Source organism: Acipenser ruthenus, chromosome 4, assembly GCF_902713425.1.
Source record: "Acipenser ruthenus chromosome 4, fAciRut3.2 maternal haplotype, whole genome shotgun sequence".
Classification (NCBI taxonomy): domain Eukaryota; kingdom Metazoa; phylum Chordata; class Actinopteri; order Acipenseriformes; family Acipenseridae; genus Acipenser; species Acipenser ruthenus.
The window spans coordinates 14,830,110-14,849,501 of record NC_081192.1 but is presented as its reverse complement, the minus strand read 5'-3'; the positions used below and the strand labels follow the sequence as shown (position 1 = coordinate 14,849,501).

At 39.6% G+C, this 19,392-nt stretch overlaps 1 protein-coding gene across 2 annotated transcripts; it reads right to left on the bottom strand.

Annotated features, from left to right (window-relative positions):
* Positions 1-9,649: 9,649 nt before the first annotated feature.
* impa2 (inositol monophosphatase 2) lies at positions 9,650-18,877 on the bottom strand. 2 transcript variants are annotated; one of them, XM_059022052.1, is made up of 9 exons: positions 18,333-18,877; positions 17,258-17,391; positions 17,079-17,183; positions 16,657-16,702; positions 16,248-16,356; positions 14,845-14,952; positions 12,193-12,301; positions 11,762-11,913; positions 9,650-11,227 (listed from the first exon to the last, which is right to left on the bottom strand). In XM_059022052.1, exons 1-9 carry the CDS (start codon positions 18,423-18,425, stop codon positions 11,106-11,108), a joined length of 978 nt encoding a protein of 325 aa, XP_058878035.1. In that variant the 5' UTR covers positions 18,426-18,877; the 3' UTR covers positions 9,650-11,105. The 2 variants fall into 2 exon arrangements, with proteins under 2 accessions (XP_058878035.1, XP_033856870.1); XM_034000979.3 differs by lacking the exon at positions 14,845-14,952 and having other exon boundaries at positions 9,656-11,227; positions 18,333-18,873.
* Between the last annotated feature and the right edge of the window lie 515 nt (positions 18,878-19,392).

The following is a 19,392-nucleotide window of genomic DNA, read 5'->3' as shown; positions in this document are numbered from 1 at the left end:
CAATTTACTGAACGAAAAAAATAAGGTGCATATTTAACCGGCACTTTTTGGGGCTTCTTAACTCTCCACTTCACCATTGTAAACAATGTGGGGGTCTCCATTTTGATTTACTTTCCACTGCTGCTGAACATATGAACTGTCTTAAGGTTTGTCTTTCTTAAATAACTGTAAAAGCAAGCAAAAATGATCACTGTTGTTTAAAATCTACATAATGTAGCCTAAGAAAATACTGTAATTACAAAATAGCAGTATTACGATGTTGTGATAGGGAATTGTATTTCTTTATATGTTCGAACTGAACAGTTTGTTTAATGTAAATCTGAAAGCTGTACTGCAATTTCAAGAGTGAAAGGGTACTCTTTATATTTTCTTAATTGTTTTATTTGATTTGGGGATGTTAATAATTACAATTATTTAATACTTGAAAAAGGAAAAAAAGTTAGGTTTTTGTCTTAAGAAATGTTTACATTTATAATACGAAGTTAAAACCTTTTTGAAGATTTGCATATCTAGCATTTTGTTTACATCTCAAATATGTTAAAATACTATTTATTTGAATGTTTAGTTTAATTTGAAAAAATAAGTACATTGATTTTAATCTATGTCTTAAAGTTGTGTGTGTGAGTTATTTGAGCTGCAGGTGCAGAAATTGTAGTAGTTGGGAGTGCTGCAGCAGTGCGTGGTGCTTGCACTGAAATATGATGAGATGACTGAATCTTTTTCTAAAGTTCATAATTAATAATAAAAAAAAAATGCAACAGGATTAAAGTGCATAACAAATAAAATACTGCAAACGTATGTACAATTTCATTTTTAATAACTATAAATTGTTGTAAAAATACACACTTTCAAAGCTCGAGTTTATTACTATATTTCCAGCTGTTTTTTCTCCTTTGGTTGGTACAACAGATATGTTCAGTTATTCAATACCTCATCAGTGCTGATCAGTTCTGAATTACATTTACAGAGTCTGTTTCACAATGTCATCTTAAAATGAAACTTATCATGTCGAAAACTTAGTTTGCAGCTTGACGAAAGCACAGATATCGGGGATGTTGCTGTACTTGCAGTTTGGGTAAGATATCCACATCGTATGGAACACGCTGCTGATGTTATTGGTCATTTTGAGGAATAACTCCTTGGTATAATACCGCTGAGAGGCCAAACACGTGGGTCTGACATCCATGTATCCCTCAAGCAGTAATTTCAAAATAATGATCTTAATTGCATCTGGTCAAAGTTGGTTTCTATTTGTACTGATGGATGCCCTGCTATGTTAGGAAAGAAAGTCGTTTTTCTGAGTTTAATGCAAAATGACCCTGAAATACCAAAAATAATTGTTTTTCATTGCATTATACACCAGGAAGCACTTATTGGAAAGCTGCAAAGTGAACGCATTTCCAGAAACATGGAATTAGCTGTGAGAATTACAAACTTTGTTCATGCACATGCTCTTAATCACCGGCAGTTCCAATCATATATTGAGGAATATGAAACTCACTACTATACAGATCTGGTACTATACAGTAATGTTCATTGGCTTTCAAGAGGCAGGCTACTTGTAAGATTTGTGGATATTCTTCCATGTATTCTGGAGTTTCTGGAGAGCAAGGGAAGGCCTGAGCCTATGTTGGGGGGAAACTGTGTTCATCTTGTATTTAGATTTCATTACTGATGTAACTGTTCACTTCAATGCCTTGAACCTTACTCTGCAGGGAAAGGACAAAACCCAAATGGAAATGTTTTCTGCTGTAAAAGCAATCAAAGCAAAATTGCGATTTTTTAAAGATGATGTAACCAACAACTAAGACACATGCATTTTCCCACATTTGTTGGGTGTAACATTTGAAAAGCAGCACTTAACAACTGAGGTGGAAGATAAATTTGACAGTCCCTTCACAGACATTTTGCAGTTTGAGTCAGCTTTCGCATTTTTGGATGCTCCTTTCCAACACTGACTTTTGGCTGCAGGTACCAAGAGATAAATACCTGTGTTTGGCATCTTCTAGCCTAAAAATACTTTGTACATTCTCAAGCACATCCTTATGTGAAGCTACTTTTTCCGTGATGAATGTTGTTAAAAACAAACTGCAGAATCGCCTGGGATGTGACAGATTGGAGAACTGCATAAGGATCGCCACATCCTTTCAACCACATTACAAGCGTCTTGTGCCAAGGATTTCTTCACAAAAATAAGGCATTTCTTTTTTTATGCAGAGTATTTATGGGATAAACCCACAAACCCACCACATGTGCCCTGGACCCCCTCCCCACTCACCTCTTTCAAGCTGCTGCTCCTGCTCTACTTCCCTTCATCTCCTCCCTTCTCAACACCTCTCTCCTTTCTGGTTTCTTTCCCTCTGCCTTCAAACAAGCCTCTATCACTCCCCTCCTCAAAAAACCTACACTCGACCCCACCTCCCTCCAGAGCTACCGTCCTGTCTCCCTCCTTCCCTTCCTCTCCAAAACCCTCGAGTGGGCTGTACACCGCCAGCTCTCTGCTTTCCTGTCCAACCACTCTCTGCTCGACCCTCTCCAATCTGGCTTCCGCTCTGCTCACACCACTGAAACTGCCCTCCTGTCTGTCACCAACCCACTAAACTCTGCCCGAGCTGCATCTCTCTCCTCTGTCCTAATTCTCCTCGACCTCTCTGCTGCCTTTGATGCTGTCGATCACTCTATTCTACTATCCTCTCTTGCTGACCTGGGAATCTCTGGCACTGCTCTGGCCTGGTTCTCCTCCTACCTCTCCAACCGCACTTACCAGGTAACCTGGCGTGGAGCAACCTCCACACCTCGCCCTCTCTCAAGGGTCAGTCTCGGGTCCTCTCCTGTTCTCTCTCTACACCCGCTCCTTGGTCCCACTCATCACATCCTATGGTTTCTCATACCATTTCTATGCTGATGATGCTCAGATTTTCCTCTCCTTCCCCACCTCTGACTCCACCATCCCCTCCCGTATCTCTACCTGCCTGTCTGCTATCTCCTCCTGGATGCACTTGCATCACCTCAACCTCTCTAAATCTGACCTCCTTTTCTTTCCCTCCTCCTCCCCCTCCTCTGATCTCTCTATCTCTGTTCCTCAGGAATCTACCACACTCTCTCCCTCCTCCTCAGCTAAGAACCTTGGAGTCACCCTGGACCCCTGCCTGTCTTATTCCCAGCACATCTCCACTCTGGCACGCACTTGCCGAGTCTTCCTGAGCAACATCTGTAGAATGTGACCCTTCCTCACCAACTACGCCACCCAGCTCCTTGTCCAGGCCTTGGTACTCTCCCGCCTAGATTACTGCAACTCCCTCCTGGCTGGCCTCCCTGCGTCCGCCACCTGTCCGCTCCAGCTCATCCAGGACTCCGCTGCTCGCCTGGTGTTCTCTCTGCCTCGCTTCTCCGCTCGCATCCAGTTCAAGACTCTTGTACTAGCCTACAGATGCCTTGACCAGACTACACCCAGCTACCTCCAGACCCTCATCTCTCCCTACACCCCCACTCGACCTCTCCGCTCCTCCTGCACTAGAAGACTAGCTCTACCTCCTTTACTCTCCCCTGCCTCCAGAGCTCGCTTCTTCTCCACCCTTGCCCCGCAGTGGTGGAATGACCTTCCTACAGATGTCAGGACTGCCCAGCCCCTGACCACCTTCCGGCGCCTCCTCAAGACTCACCTCTTCAGACAGCACCTGTAGAACTCCTCTGTTTTTCCCCCTGGACACTTGTCACTTTTCCTTAAATGCGCTTTACTTGCTCTTATCGGCCCCCTATTTTATTGCATTTAATCCTGTACTTTAGATTACTGTAATCTGTCAAGTGTTATTTAATCTGTAGTATTTTGTATTTGATTATTTCCTGATGCAACTATCACTGACACTGTTATATGCTCCATTATTGAATCGTATTTTGTCATACTTGTACTTGCTAGAACCAAAGTCATTGTATTTATCTTGCTATTAATTGTCTTACTACTTGTACTGTGATACTTGAAATGTATTTGTTTACGACTGTAAGTCGCCCTGAATAAGGGCGTCTGCTAAGAAATAAATAATAGTAATAATAATAATAATAATAATAATATATGCTTTCTTTGTTGTTGGTCCGGTTTAATGTTTACACCACCTTCTCTTTGTAATCAAATCAATAGTATACATCAGCGTGCCCTCAAAGAGCCAGGGTGGACAGATTTATGCCTGTATCCAAATTACTTTGATGACCACTGCCCTAGTTCATAATGATAACAATCATTTTCTTTTAATGGAGACTTGAAACAACCAATAATAGCAGGGATCTCGATTTAGCTGTCCATTCAGAGAAGAGGGATGCTGACTGCGAGACAGTCAGCATGGTTTTAGGAAAGGGAGATTGTGTCTAACTAACCTGCTTGATTTTTTTGAGGATGCAACATCGACAATGGACAATTGCAAAGCATACGACATGGTTTATTTAGATTTCCAGAAAGCTTTTGACAAAGTCCCGCATAATAGATTCATTCTCAAACTGAACGCAACAGGGATTCAAGGAAATGCATGCACATGGATTAGGGAGTGGTTAACATGTAGAAAATAGAAAGTACTGATTAGAGGAGAAACCTCAAAATGGAGCGAGGTAACCAGTGGTGTACCACAGGGATCAGTATTAGGTCCTCTGCTATTCCTAATCTACATTCATGACTTAGATTCTGGTATAGTAAGCAAACTTGTTAAATTTGCAGACGACACAAAAATAGGAGGAGTGGCAAACATTGTTGCAGCAGCAAAGGTCATTCAAAATGATCTAGACAGCATTCAGAACTGGGTATACACGTGGCAAATTACATTTAATAGAGAAAAGTGTAAAGTATTGCATGCAGGCAATAAAAATGTGCATTATAAATATATGGGAGATATATCTCCCCTGACGACTTTGCCTCCTTCTTCTCTTCTAAAATCTCAGATATCCGCAAACTCTTTGACACCTCTCCCTCCCCCGCACCCCCTCCTGCTCCAACCCCTACACCCACTACATCCCCTACTAACTCGCCCTCCCTCTCCACCTTCTTGCCCCTCTCAGACTCTGACCTCTCCTCCCTGCTCCAGGGTCACAAACCCACCACGTGTGCCTTGGACCCCCTCCCCACTCACCTCTTTCAAGCTGCTGCTCCTGCTCTACTCCCCTTCATCTCCTCCCTCCTCAACACCTCTCTACTTTCTGGCATCTTCCCCTCTGCCTTCAAAAAAGCCTCTATCACTCCCCTCCTCAAAAAACCTACCCTCGACCCCACCTCCCTCCAGAGCTACCGTCCTGTCTCCCTCCTACCCTTCCTCTCCAAAACCCTCGAGCGGACTGTTCACCGCCAGCTCTCTGCTTTCCTGTCCAACCACTCTCTGCTTGACCCTCTCCAATCTGGCTTCCGCTCTGCTCACTCCACTGAAACCGCCCTTCTGTCTGTCACCAACTCACTAAACTCTGCCCGAGCTGCATCTCTCTCCTCTGTCCTAATTCTCCTCGACCTCTCTGCTGCCTTTGACACTGTTGATCACTCTATTCTACTATCATCTCTTGCTGACCTGGGGATCTCTGGCACTGCTCTGGCCTGGTTCTCCTCCTACCTCTCCAACCGCACTTACCAGGTAACCTGGCGTGGAGCAACCTCCACACCTCACCCTCTCTTAACTGGAGTCCCCCAAGGGTCAGTCTTGGGTCCTCTCCTGTTCTCTCTCTACACCCGCTCCCTGGGCCCCCTCATCGCATCCTATGGTTTCTCATACCATTTCTATGCTGATGATGCTCAGATTTTCCTCTCCTTCCCCACCTCTGACTCCACCATCTCCTCCCGTATCTCTACCTGTTTGTCTGCTATTTCCTCCTGGATGCACTCGCATCACCTCAAACTCAACCTCTCTAAATCTGACCTCCTTTTCTTTCCCTCCTCCTCCCCCTCCTCTGATCTCTCTATCTCTGTTCCTCTGGAATCTACCACACTCTCTCCCTCTTCCTCAGCTAAGAACCTTGGAGTCACCCTGGACCCCTGCCTCTCTTATTCCCAGCACATCTCCACTCTGGCACGCACTTGCAGATTCTTCCTGAGCAACATCCGAAGAATCCGACCCTTCCTCACCAACTATGCTACCCAGCTCCTGGTCCAGGCCCTGGTACTCTCCCGCCTAGACAACTGCAACTCCCTCCTGGCTGGCCTCCCTGCGTCCGCCACCCGTCCGCTCCAGCTCATCCAGAACTCTGCTGCTCGCCTGGTGTTCTCTCTACCTCGCTTCGCCCACGCTACTCCACTACTCCGCTCGCTCCACTGGCTCCCGATCACCGCTCGCATCCAGTTCAAGACTCTTGTACTAGCCTACAGATGCCTTGATCAGACTGCACCCAGCTACCTCCAGACCCTCATCTCTCCCTACACCCCCACTCGACCTCTCCGCTCCGCCTGCACTAGAAGACTGGCTCTACCTCCGCTACGCTCCCCTGCCTCCCGAGCCCGCTCCTTCTCCACCCTTGCTCCGCAGTGGTGGAACGACCTTCCTACAGATGTCAGGACTGCCCAGTCCCTGACCACATTCCGGCGCCTCCTTAAGACTCACCTCTTCAAACAGCACCTGTAGAACTCCTCTGTTGTATCCTGGGACACTATCACCCTTCAATTAAATATGCTTTATTTTGCTCTTATCTGCCCCCTATTTTAAGAACATAAGAACATAAGAAAGTTTACAAACGAGAGGAGGCCATTCAGCCCATCTTGCTCGTTTGGTTGTTAGTAGCTTATTGATCCCAGAATCTCATCAAGGAGCTTCTTGAAGGATCCCAGGGTGTCAGCTTCAACAACATTACTGGGGAGTTGGTTCCAGACCCTCACAATTCTCTGTGTAAAAAAGTGCCTCCTATTTTCTGTTCTGAATGCCCCTTTATCTAATCTCCATTTATGACCCCTGGTCCTTTTTTCTTTTTTCAAGTCAAAGAAGTCCCCCGGGTTGACATTGTCTATACCTTTTAGGATTTTGAATGTTTGAATCAGATCGCCGCGTAGTCTTCTTTGTTCAAGACTGAATAGATTCAATTCTTTTAGCCTGTCTGCATACGACATGCCTTTTAAACCCGGGATAATTCTGGTTGCTCTTCTTTGCACTCTTTCTAGAGCAGCAATATCCTTTTTGTAACGAGGTGACCAGAACTGAACACAATATTCTAGGTGAGGTCTTACTAATGCATTGTAGAGTTTTAACATTACTTCCCTTGATTTAAATTCAACACTTCTCACAATATATCCAAGCATCTTGTTAGCCTTTTTTATAGCTTCCCCACATTGTCTAGATGAAGACATTTCTGAGTCAACATAAACTCCTAGGTCTTTTTCATAGTTCCCTTCTTCAATTTCAGTATCTCCCATATGATATTTATAATGCACATTTTTATTGCCTGCATGCAATACTTTACACTTTTCTCTATTAAATTTCATTTGCCATGTGTCTGCCCAATTTTGAATGCTGTCTAGATCATTTTGAATGACCTTTGCTGCTTCAACAGTGTCTGCCACTCCTCCTATTTTTATGTCGTCTGCAAATTTAACGAGTTTGCTTAATATATCAGAGTCTAAATCATTAATGTAGATTAGGAATAGCAGAGGACCTAATACTGATCCCTGTGGTACACCACTGGTTACCTCACTCCATTTTGAGGTTTCTCCTCTAATCAGTACTTTCTGTTTTCTACCTGTTAACCACTCCCTAATCCATGTGCATGCATTTCCTTGAATCCCTACTGCGTTCAGTTTGAGAATTAATCTTTTATGCGGGACTTTGTCAAAAGCTTTCTGGAAATCTAAATAAACCATGTCGTATGCTTTGCAGTTATCCATTTTCAATGTTGCATCCTCAAAAAAGTCAAGTAGGTTAGTTAGACATGATCTCCCTTTCCTAAAACCATGCTGGCTGTCTCCCAGGATATTGTTACCATATAAGTAATTTTCCATTTTACTGCATTTAATCCTGTACCTCAGAATATTGTAATCTGCCAAGTGTTTAATCTGTAGTATTTTGTACTTAATCATATCCTGATGTAACTATCACTATTTAATCATATCCTGATGTAACTTTCACTATTATCTGCTGTATTATTGAATTGTGGTTTGTCACACTTGAGAATTATTGTATTTCTTGTTCTTATTGTATGACTTATATTGTAACACTTGAATGTATTTGTATTTGCTTGCGATTGTAAGTCGCCCTGGATAAGGGCGTCTGCTAAGAAATAAATAATAATAATAAATAATGAAAAAGACCTAGGAGTTTATGTTGACTCAGAAATAGGAGGCTGTGTGGTCCAGTGGTTAAAGAAAAGGGCTTGTAACCAGTAGGTCCCCGGTTCAAATCTCACCTCAGTCACTGACTCATTGTGTGACCCTGAGCAAGTCACTTAACCTCCTTGTGCTCCGTCTTTCGGGTGAGACGTATTTGTCAGTGACTCTGCAGCTGATGCATAGTTCACACACCCTGGTCTCTGTAAGTCGCCTTGGATAAAGGCGTCTGCTAAATAATAATGTAAAATGTCTTCATCTAGACAATGTGGGGAAGCTATAAAAAAAGGCCAACAAGATGCTCGGATATATTGTGAGAAGTGTTGAATTTAAATCAAGGGAAGTAATGTTAAAACTTTACAATGCATTAGTAAGACCTCACCTAGAACATTGTGTTCAGTTCTGGTCACCTCATTACAAAAAGGATATTGCTGCACTAGAAAGAGTACAAAGAAGAGCAACCAGAATTATCCCGGGTTTAAAAGGCAAGTCATATGCAGACAGGCTAAAAGAATTTAATCTATTCAGTCTTGAACAAAGAAGACTACGCAGCGATCTGATTCAAACATTGAAAATCCTGAAAGGTATAGACAATGTCGACCCAGGGGACTTTTTTGACCTGAAAAAAGAAACAAGGACCAGGGGTCACAAATGGAGATCAGATAAAGGGGCTTACAGAACAGAAAATATGTGGCACTTTTTTACAGAGAATTGTGAGGGTCTGGAACCAACTCCCCAGTAATGTTGTTGAAGCTGACGCCCTGGGATCCTTCAAGAAGCTGCTTGATGAGATTCTGGGATCAATAAGCTACTAACAACCAAATGAGCAAGATGGGCTGAATGGCCTCCTCTTGTTTGTAAACTTTCTTATGTTCTTATGAAACATTAGAAGTGTGTACCATGATGGTATTCCTACCTAATGTAGAATTACATCTAACAAATACACATTTGTAGTATAAAGCGTTCAATAGCTGTACCACAGCCTGCATTCACAGTATGTGGAATAAGTTTTTGTAATCAATGTCTTTAAGTTTCATCAGACTCTCGCAAGTGGTTCTTAAAGCCTTAATTGTGCAAAACCAATCAAACGCCAGAACCACACTGTTAAATAATTATGTAAAATTATGTAAAATGCATCAGGGAAACCATGCTTTTACCAGGAATTGTATATTAATTGTAACTTTTCAATCCAATATTTTGTCAGAAAATGAAAGAAAACAGTAGATTATGGTTACCTGTTCTAAGTAATGGTCACATCAAGTAAAATCAGTTGGATAAACCATTCTCAAAATATACATACAAATATAAGTGTGATATATACAGTATATATTGTAAGTACATCTTTACACACAGGTGCTCCACTGTTGAGGATAGGCATCAAATGCAGGGAATGACCATAGCTTCAATTATCACGTTTTAGTTGCTCTTTTAAACACAGAAGGTAAAAAAAATAACAAGCAGTTTATTTTTAGGCTGATGTGGTTTTTTATTGATGAAAACTACACCCACTAATCCTGCAATGTTTCCTGTTCCTGTTACTTAATAAACGGTTAAATAATACATACAATGGTTTTTGTTATACCTTTACACAATAGTACATTTTAATGTATCTGTTTATTAAGGCACACCTTCTTTGTGAATTGTGAATAACAGTAATAGTTATGCATGGTAATATGGCAGGAGAGTGAGGTTCCAGTACAAACCAAAACATTGTTCAATTTCGTATGACTTCAAGTGACAGAGAACACAATGTGACTTCTACAGTACAATACTGCTTCTTAATGGGTCCTAAATATTGGTGAAAACAAAAACAATATACTTCCTTGTGAAATTAACAATTGGTAATTTTATTTATTTGCATCCTCCCTGGAGACAAATACTTGTTGCGTTACTTTGCAACTTCCAAGGTTTGTAACAATATTTAACTTGGACAGTAAAAATAGGAAAAGATTCATAGCCCTAACCTTAACAGTTCAATTCCAATGTAGATAGACAATACATACATTGGCTATGAATTGATATGTATATATGAATTCTGTTTGGTTACTCTTTGAATGTTTTTCTGATTGACCACTGTTAAGGTACACTCATTTTTATCACATTCAATTTGTACCTACATTTAAAAAAAACAACAACAATTAAAGAAATAAAACTATTCAAAGCCAACTCGGCACAAGCAAATGATGGATCACTGTTTTCCTGTATTTATTCTGTACTGAATTTATTATTGTGCAACCTTGGCGTGTTTTATAGTATGTTTACAGTATAAAGTGTACAGTACTTGTTATCCATTTGAAATCCCCTGTACATTATACCACACAAAAGGCATGATATAGTCCACCTTGCCATAAGAGGCACCTTAAGAGGGTATTGCTAAATGTACACAATTTTTTTGAAATCTTGATAATTTATTTAACCAATGAAATGATAAATTCCTCTTAATATTTCCAATTACTATTAAATTATTAAAACACCACATTGCCAGATTCATACTGACCAGAAACAGAAGTCCTGCATAGTGTGAATTCTGTACTGCAAGTCTAAAATAAAGTCTGTGATCATCGGAGCATAAGTAATCTGTCAATGTTTAGTTTTTTTTTTAAAACCACAAAAAGTTTCTTGCGCTGCTTGAAACTTCACCAGCAGCAGGCAGTGGACGTGTCTGCAAGGATTATAAAAATTCACAGTAATGCAACTGTTGCATATTTTCCACATATTCATTTTTAAAACAGCATTATAGCATATCATTTTGCTTCGTTTGTTTTATATTTGAGGGAATATTTTAGTGGGGGAGACTTGACCTTTTTGTATTTCTTATGCTTTTACGAAACAAAAATCAATTTGCATTGTGATCGTCTCGTTCGTAGGTTATAGTCTGAATCTCCTGAGCGATGTAATGGGCCATCTCCACTGTGCCTGCTGCAACAATCCTGCGAGACATGAGGTCCAGCGGTCCTCCTAGGAAAGTGAGAGTATTCCAGCTGTTAGTTTTGAATCTGGGGGCCCTATTCAGAAAACCTGAACTCTCTCTATATTTAAAGACTGTTCGTTTGTACTCTTTATAAACATTTTTTATAGTTAGAGAGTGTGTTTTGAAAGGTTTCATGAATACCAAATGGTATCCAATTGAGCTACAGATATCAAAGTAAGCATTTTTAAATATTGTAAGCAGAACAGAGTTGCCCATTAGATCTTTTAAAATCTCAGCATGTAATTTTATTTAAACAAAATAAATCTAAATCTATTAAATGCATCATGTCAATAAGAAAGTGACTTATGGTGTTGCTAAAATGTATACAGTATTAATACACAGAAGTATAACAAACTGGAAGCCCAGAAATAAATACACTACAGACCTAGATTTATCAAGGTCTTGCCAGAAAAATGCAATTTGCTACATTTCTTGTGCCAGAAAAATAAATGTTTCAGTTACAAAGCAAGGAACAAAATTGGCACAGTCAGAGTCTTTGATCCTGACACCATTTTACCCACCTGAGGTATCGATCACATTGCCACCAGCTTCTCTGATTATGACTGCTGCTGCTGCAATGTCCCAACAGTGAAGCCCAAACTGGTAATAAGCATCTGCTGCCCCGGATGCCACCTGGCACAGAGCCAGGGTGGCACTACCGATCACACGGATGCTGCAGGCAAATGATAAAGGGAAATGTTTTAACAAGAAGATACTGACCTTCAAAGCTCATCTGTATGCTGTATAACCTTACCAAAAGATCTGCAATTTCTATGTAGTGGCATTACATAGGCGACCCAATGAAGCAATGGTAGCAACAGTAGAATTATAGTAGAACATTGACATACCTTTAGTGTGAACCTATACAATTATACTGGAACACACTGGAGTTTAAAAATGACTGGGTATGAATAAATAAGCCTACAATGTAATATTAATTAGAATATCTTACCCATGGACTTGTGCCTTAAGTAGCCTCTCCATATTCCCTGAAAATATCTTCAGAGTAGCGGGGTCTCGTTTTGCCCCAATTTCAGTTAAAATCAAAGCCTTGGACATATCTAGCAAGGTTCAAAAGACTAAAGTCATTTTAAGTTAGCCTCTGTTAAAATACTGTCTATTAATAATGCATTAGTTCAAATCATTATTAGCAAAGCAATGTGAACAGACCACTGTTTAGCTTAAACTGTAAAACTGGCAGAGTGGTTCACGGCACAAAAGTGTTACAGTTCAGTGTCACCACCACTCGGCATTCTAGTATCATTAGTTCAAACCCAGTAAAAATGTTCAATTACAACTGTGAGGATATTGAAATGATGTGCACTGGAGTTTGCTCCCTTTACTGATAAAAAAAGTACCACTTGATAATTATGCACTGGTTAAATCTGGACAGGTCTATTTAAATATTTTGCTCCACTTAGTTACAATTTTGCCTTGCATGACTACTGATATCATGCAGCTTTCTTAAACTGGGTTTACAAGAAGGTTTTAGCTTGTGTTGAAGAACCGCAAGTGTAGCCTGCCTCATTTGGCAACCAATGAACAGCCAAAAAAAGGGTTTCTTTAAATAAATTTAACAGAGTTCAATATTACAATACTTTTAATGTAACAATTGAGATTAATGTAAATCTTTATTTCCTAAGTTGAGGTTTAGAGTAACTTTGCATAGAAAAAGTTTACAGTATCATACTAGCCACTCAGCACTAAACCAATTCTGCATTTCTGTGTATTCATTTCACTGTAGTACTACAATAGCACTGCAATGCTGACAGTAGAGATACTGCACAGCTAAGCACAGTGAATACTGTTGTGTTAGTGTTGCGACACTACAGTGGCAAATGGCACTAACAGTAAGCCTGACTCATCTCCTGTGCTGACTCAAGAGAAATGGGTGCACTGTTTATTGCCACACATGTGCATAATCTGCAAAGGAAAAGAACGCAGAGTCCATTGTGGCTTCAAACGCTTGAAGAACATCACAGCTGATCAACTCATTAATTACCTAATCTAAATCAACCATGAAACTGGTCATAGCACAGAAGTCATTCACCAAAACATTTGTCTACTTAACATCTTATACTTTATTCTCAGAAAAAAATAAAATAAATTAGGAGCTGTATGACAAACCTGTAAATGTAGCGTTTAGTTTATCTTAAGTGAAAGATTTCACTTGTTTTGAGGTTCTTTTGCCCCTTTTATACAGACCCTGAAATTGAAGTGTTTAAGCACTTTCATGCCATGTTACTTACAGAAATAAAAGAAATGAAAAACAAAACAGAAATCTAACTCCCCTCAGAGTACTAGCTAAAAAACTTATCCAGTTCATAAAATAATACCACTCACAAAACTTTTATTTTCACATTTCAAACACAAACAACGGTTTACAAACCACCTTTTCTCTTAACCACACAGGTCTCTCCACACTGCCAGCCTCTTGCCTTCACACAGACTGCCCTGAACAAACATTTTACCCTGTTTATATACCTGCCTGTTAATCCCAGGCAGGTGACACTAATTAAATTATAAAACAATTACACAGGTAATCGTATTAAATTAAATAAACTAATTACACATTTATCTGACAGGGACAGAAATGAACCCTATCCCTACCAACCACCAACACATTTTTTTCCAGGCCGGGATCCGCCCTGCCACACTTAGTAGACAAAACCAATTCCGATATCAAAAGTCATGTATACACAGTTTTCGGAAAATGTATCGGAATATTCCGAAAGTCAGTTTTCGGAAAACAGCTCCTAGAAATTTCAGATTAAATTCCGAAAACTAACAAAATGTATATCATGTAAACACACTTTTCGGAACATTTATTCCGATAGCGTACTGCACATGTGCAAACTCTGACCTTCATTCCTGCACGTGGTTTTAGAAAACAGAGAAAATAATAATAATAATCTGTAGTCAGTCTGCATGCGTCCATTTGTCTAGTTAGGGATAAAGTAATACATTTGTCTATATGTATTTGTTAATAGCCCATACTGAAGCAGCGAATGTTTTCCAGTTTTAAAATGACGTGAGAATTTAAAATAATGTCTGCAAAAGAAACTGTTAATATAGAACAGGATGAGCTGTTGGAAAGGCTGATTGCACATTGTGGGGATTCTGAATAGAGGTATAGGATAGTAATCTTTGAATTTAAGACCTGACACTTCGATAAAACACTATATTGGATTGGTCTCCGTTCTATCGCAGAAATGTCCGGTCTTCAAGTCGTATTTAGGCTACTACAGCACTTTGCATGCGAAAATATCCTGCGTTTTCTGAAAACTTCAATCCATGTATACAGCTGAATTCTAATTCGATTTTCTATCATTAATCATGTAAACACAGAAAAGTGACGTTTTAAGAAAATCAGTTTTCTGATTCAGTTTTCCAAAAACATTAGTTTTCGGAAAACGCTTTGTCATGTAAACGTACTGATTGTTTGTGAATGCACTTGACAATCATTTGATTGTAAGGGGAAGTCAGGATTGATGAGGCTGTGTGGTCCAGTGGTTAAAGAAAAGGGCTTATAACCAGGAGGTCCCTGGTTCAAATTCCACCTCTGCCACTGACTCATTGTGTGACCCTGAGCAAGTCACTTTACCTTCTTGTGCTCCGTCTTTCAGGTGAGACGTAATTGTAAGTGACTCTGCAGCTGATGCATAGTTCACACACCCTAGTCTCTGTAAGTCGCCGTGGGTAAAGGCGTCTGCTAAATAAACAAATAATAATAATGTTTTAGGGATACATTTTAATGATCCAGAGTGTTGGATCTAACACTTCCTTTGCTTTGTTTTTTTGCTATTTTTTTATGTAATAATGTATGAGTGGGTTCATAATAAGGTTTAGCCTTGAAACTCACGGTTTCTCACAATTTTGAGGGTCTCACGTCCATGCAATGGATTCTTACAGTTTTTGTTGTCTACCTGGTTTCAGTCTGTTTTAAAAGTGCAGGCCAAATGACCAACTGATCTAACTATAACCTGATTTGTCAGCATAGATATGGTAATGTTTGTGAGACTACGAAACACACTTTGTGCATGATAAAGCGGGAAATCAATTACAACCCTCCAAGGTTATTATTATTTCATTTGTTATGGGGGTGTTCACTATGAAGAGGTGTACATTAGCCTATAGCTGCTATGCAAACTCATTTAGCAACCCCTTTCTCCAAAAATAGACTCGCCTCGTCTGCGTGAGAGTTCTATGTTTCTGTACACAAAGTACTCAGAGCCATCTTACAGCGGGAAATGGAGCCACCTAAGAGGTAAAAGATGCATTCATCTAAATTTTTACCACAGTGGACAGCTCAGTTTGACAGCATTGTGGTGTTGAAAGTAGGGGAACAATATGCTTTCTGCACCGTTTGCAGCTGAGATGTCAAAGTGGCGGCGTCAGGGGTGTATGATCTGAACTTGTACACACTGAGGAAATACAATGACCCTCCATCGATCTGTTAATTACTGTATATGCAATCAATACAAACAATAAAGTGTTGATGGTTTGATTTATTTTCTTGTATTTGATTTAAAATGTTTACTTCTTGGATAATGTGTTTGAATTAAAATATACATGGTTATAAAGTCAGTGTGACACTTTGTAATGCCACTATGGGAAACAAAAACATTTGAAGGTTGCCATCTGTGAAGAGGTATGTTTAATATGTCAACGTTGGAAACCTTATCTGAGACAAATGCAGCCTATCAATGGGATAAAAGATTTTACATATGACCCATGGTGGGAGTCTTATGAATCTTCACACCCATCATTTGGTGCCTGACAACTTTCATTGCTGTGCAGTGAATGTTAGTTCCACAGCAGCATTGCAAACTGGAAAGCCAACTGAACAATCCCTTTACACAATATTATTATTATTATTAGTAGTAGTCGTAGTAGTAGTAGTCGTAGTAGTAGTAGTAGTCGTCGTAGTAATAATAATAATTTTCAGAACAAATCATTCTACTCTTAAGACTCACATTTAATAACCATAACAAAATCTAAACTAACCTGTTTCCTTTGATACTTGAAGCTGTATGCCATTGCAAAATGCCCCATGGCCCTTTCTAGCAGTGTATAAATTCTCGTCGAGGCAATGGTAAATGACACCAAATTCAAGCTACAAACAAAATAAATGAAATGCATGACAGACAATTTATTGAAAGGAGATATAAAGTTAAAAAAGATGATTTGGCAGTGGAAATAAGTAAAACTGAGGTTCCCATAGCTTATTCTAACATGCATGAATCACAACTTATACAGTACGTGTTGTATAACTAATAGCGTAGTACAACCCCCCCCCCCCCCCACACACACACACAACATGCCCACCACCACCACTGGTGAGATAAAACAAAAATCCTGAGCATTTAAGAATTTAAGACAATTACTATCTTAAAAGACATAATTTATACTGTACCTCTTTGTTCACAGCAAATCCAATGCTGACTGCCACCATTGGGAAACTAAAAAATACAAAACTATTACGTTAAAGCATGCAGAAATCGTGTATTTACTAGAAATAAATTATATTCACAATAAGGGTAGCCATGCAAACTAACAGATACCACAATACAGATTAACTTGCAAAGGCATTCTCAGGTTACCTGCTAAATTGTTGAGGATGACCCCAGTCCTGCCACTTAATCTACAACATGTCACCCATTGCATACAAGCTGTTTGCAAACCAAAAACATGGACCAGTCTTGTATTCTATTCTATATAGGTTTGTACTTCCACATGCATGGCGTATGTGACATTTTAGAGGACTTATGAAGTAATTTCCATGTAATGATAAAAAGTTAATAAAAATGGGTATTGAGGTTAACTTTCAAACTCTACCTGTGTATAAAATTACACGTGCCATCTATTGGATCAATAATCCAGGTCGGGCTATCTGTTAGAAGACATTTTTCACCAGCAGCAGATGATTCCTCACCAATAAACCTGCAAAACACACAATTTATTAACAAGTCTAAATACAGTTGCTTCTTTAAACCGAAGACACAATTTTACAATACCTGTGTGATGGATACTTCTCTCTTAGGGAAGAAATAATCAGATCCTCAACCAGTCTGTCTGTTTCAGTGACCAGGTCCACTGGGGAGCTTTTTGTAGAGACTTCTTTCTCGTGTTTAAATGCTTCTCTAATTACCTAAATCATCAAACATTGAATGTTATCATGCCTGAGAACCAGTTATTGAGCAGTTACAGGATGGCAACAACATTTATATGGGGACATAAGATGCAAATGCTGGTTGGCATATGAGGATGCCATTTTCCCTGTATAAAACAATGGAAAATAATGTCAATGACAAATATGTGTATGTGTACAAAACTACTTTTATCAGCTATTTTCAATATGGCATGCATGACGGGATTATAACATGACTCAGAATTGACCCTGTGTACCCTGCGTGATCTGGCAGTTAAGACATGAAGCTAAAATGTATACAATGATGAGCCTAAGCTACATGCCACTACACTACATCAGAAAGGAGTTTGGTTAAAATCAGAAGGTGGAGATGGGGATTACTTGTTTATTCCACTGTTGTGCCTCGTGTTGTGTGCAGTGATCAATTGTTTTGATTTGTTTCAGTTGTTGGCAATCATCTTTAGCGAAAGTCTGATGCAATACCGTGCCATGGTGTTTCATGGCACTACAACAGTGACAACATTAAAACGAAGACATAGCAATCCCCTTTGACTGCAACCACTAAGCAGAAGCCTTACAATGCAGAAACAAGTATTACATTAACTAAGTCGTAAAGCAACAGAAGTCTTTTCCACAAATATTATACATTAAGGGGAAGGAACACCTAGTTAACAAAATGAGGAACTGCGCAAAGTAATACAATTAGCCAACATATGCCAAATAAAATAATAACATTTTATTTTTCACATTCTGAAATGTATTTATTTATTTATTTACTAGTTACAATAATATTTTTAAAAAACTTAACAGCGAATGAATGTCAGCTTAGAAAGTAATAGGGTTAATATTTGTTATTACGAAGTAGAGCCTCTTATATACTTAAAATACTGATAGTATCCAGTAATAAACACGATTTCGCGATGTGAAAAATATTCCGTTACCTGCCCCGCTGTGCGTGCGGTTTGAACTGCAATCTCCATACATCCTTCCCATTGCTTTTTTGAGTACATTTCGTTTTCCTCGGAAGAGGCCATATTTTTGGTTAAAATAAAATGGTGTTTTCTAATTAAACAGTGTAGCCACTTTTCTCAATGCACAACAACAAAACTTCCTTGGTTTCAAATGCTCATTGTATCCTTTAAGAATCTTGATTTTGTGTCCTTGCTCCAGTTATGACTCGTAGTCCCCAGGAACCGCCTCTGCTTCTGTTACACAGAATCACCACAGTCCCACCGTCATACTCCAGCGCAGCGGATTCATTTGTTATGATTTGTAATCCTAAGTGTTAGCAAATAACGTGTGCGCGGCAGCAGCAAAATACTGTCTTCTCATCCAGTATACATTTACTATTTGTATTTGTTTATTTAGCAGACGCCTTTATCCAAGGCGACTTACAGAGACTAGGGTGTGTGAGCTATGCATCAGCTGCAGAGTCACTTACAACTACGTCTCACCCGAAAGACGGAGCACAAGGAGGTTAAGCGACTTGCTCAGGGTCACAAAATGAGTCAGTGGCTGAGGTGGGATTTGAACCGGGTCACACAGCCTCAATATGGCTGTTATTTGTCTCAAAGACCACCATCATTATTAATAAATTAAATGTAAATTAGTAATGCAATGTAGCATTTACACATAACACCGCTTCAATTTTGCACAAAACATTTCTCAATATGTCAAAACTTGAGCAATTCCTTTTAAGTACATGTAGTATTATGGTAGTTTTGTTTCTTAGATGAAAGGGTATTGTAACTTTTTCTCATGGATTTATTTAGATGGTTTTGACGTTTATGACTTAAATGGGGAAGGATATATTTGGCTACTGACTCTAGGACTATATAAAGAAGTGGTTAGGGCTCTGGACTCTTGACCGGAGGGTTGTGGGTTCAATCCCCAGTGGGGGACACTGCTGTTGTACCCTTGAGCAAGGTACTTTACCTAGATTGCTCCAGTAAAAACCCAACTGTATAAATGGGTAATTGTATGTAAAATAATGTGATATCT

Coding starts and splice junctions, on each gene's coding strand:
- impa2 (XM_059022052.1), bottom strand. CDS start 18,425: ATGGCCTCTTCCGAGGAAAACGAAATGTACTCAAAAAAGCAATGGGAA. Junction 11,914..12,192: donor CTTAAGGCACAAGTCCATGG/GTAAGATATTCT, acceptor ATTTGCCTGCAG/CATCCGTGTGATCGGTAGTG. Junction 11,228..11,761: donor CAATGTGATCGATACCTCAG/GTGGGTAAAATG, acceptor TCACTTTCCTAG/GAGGACCGCTGGACCTCATG.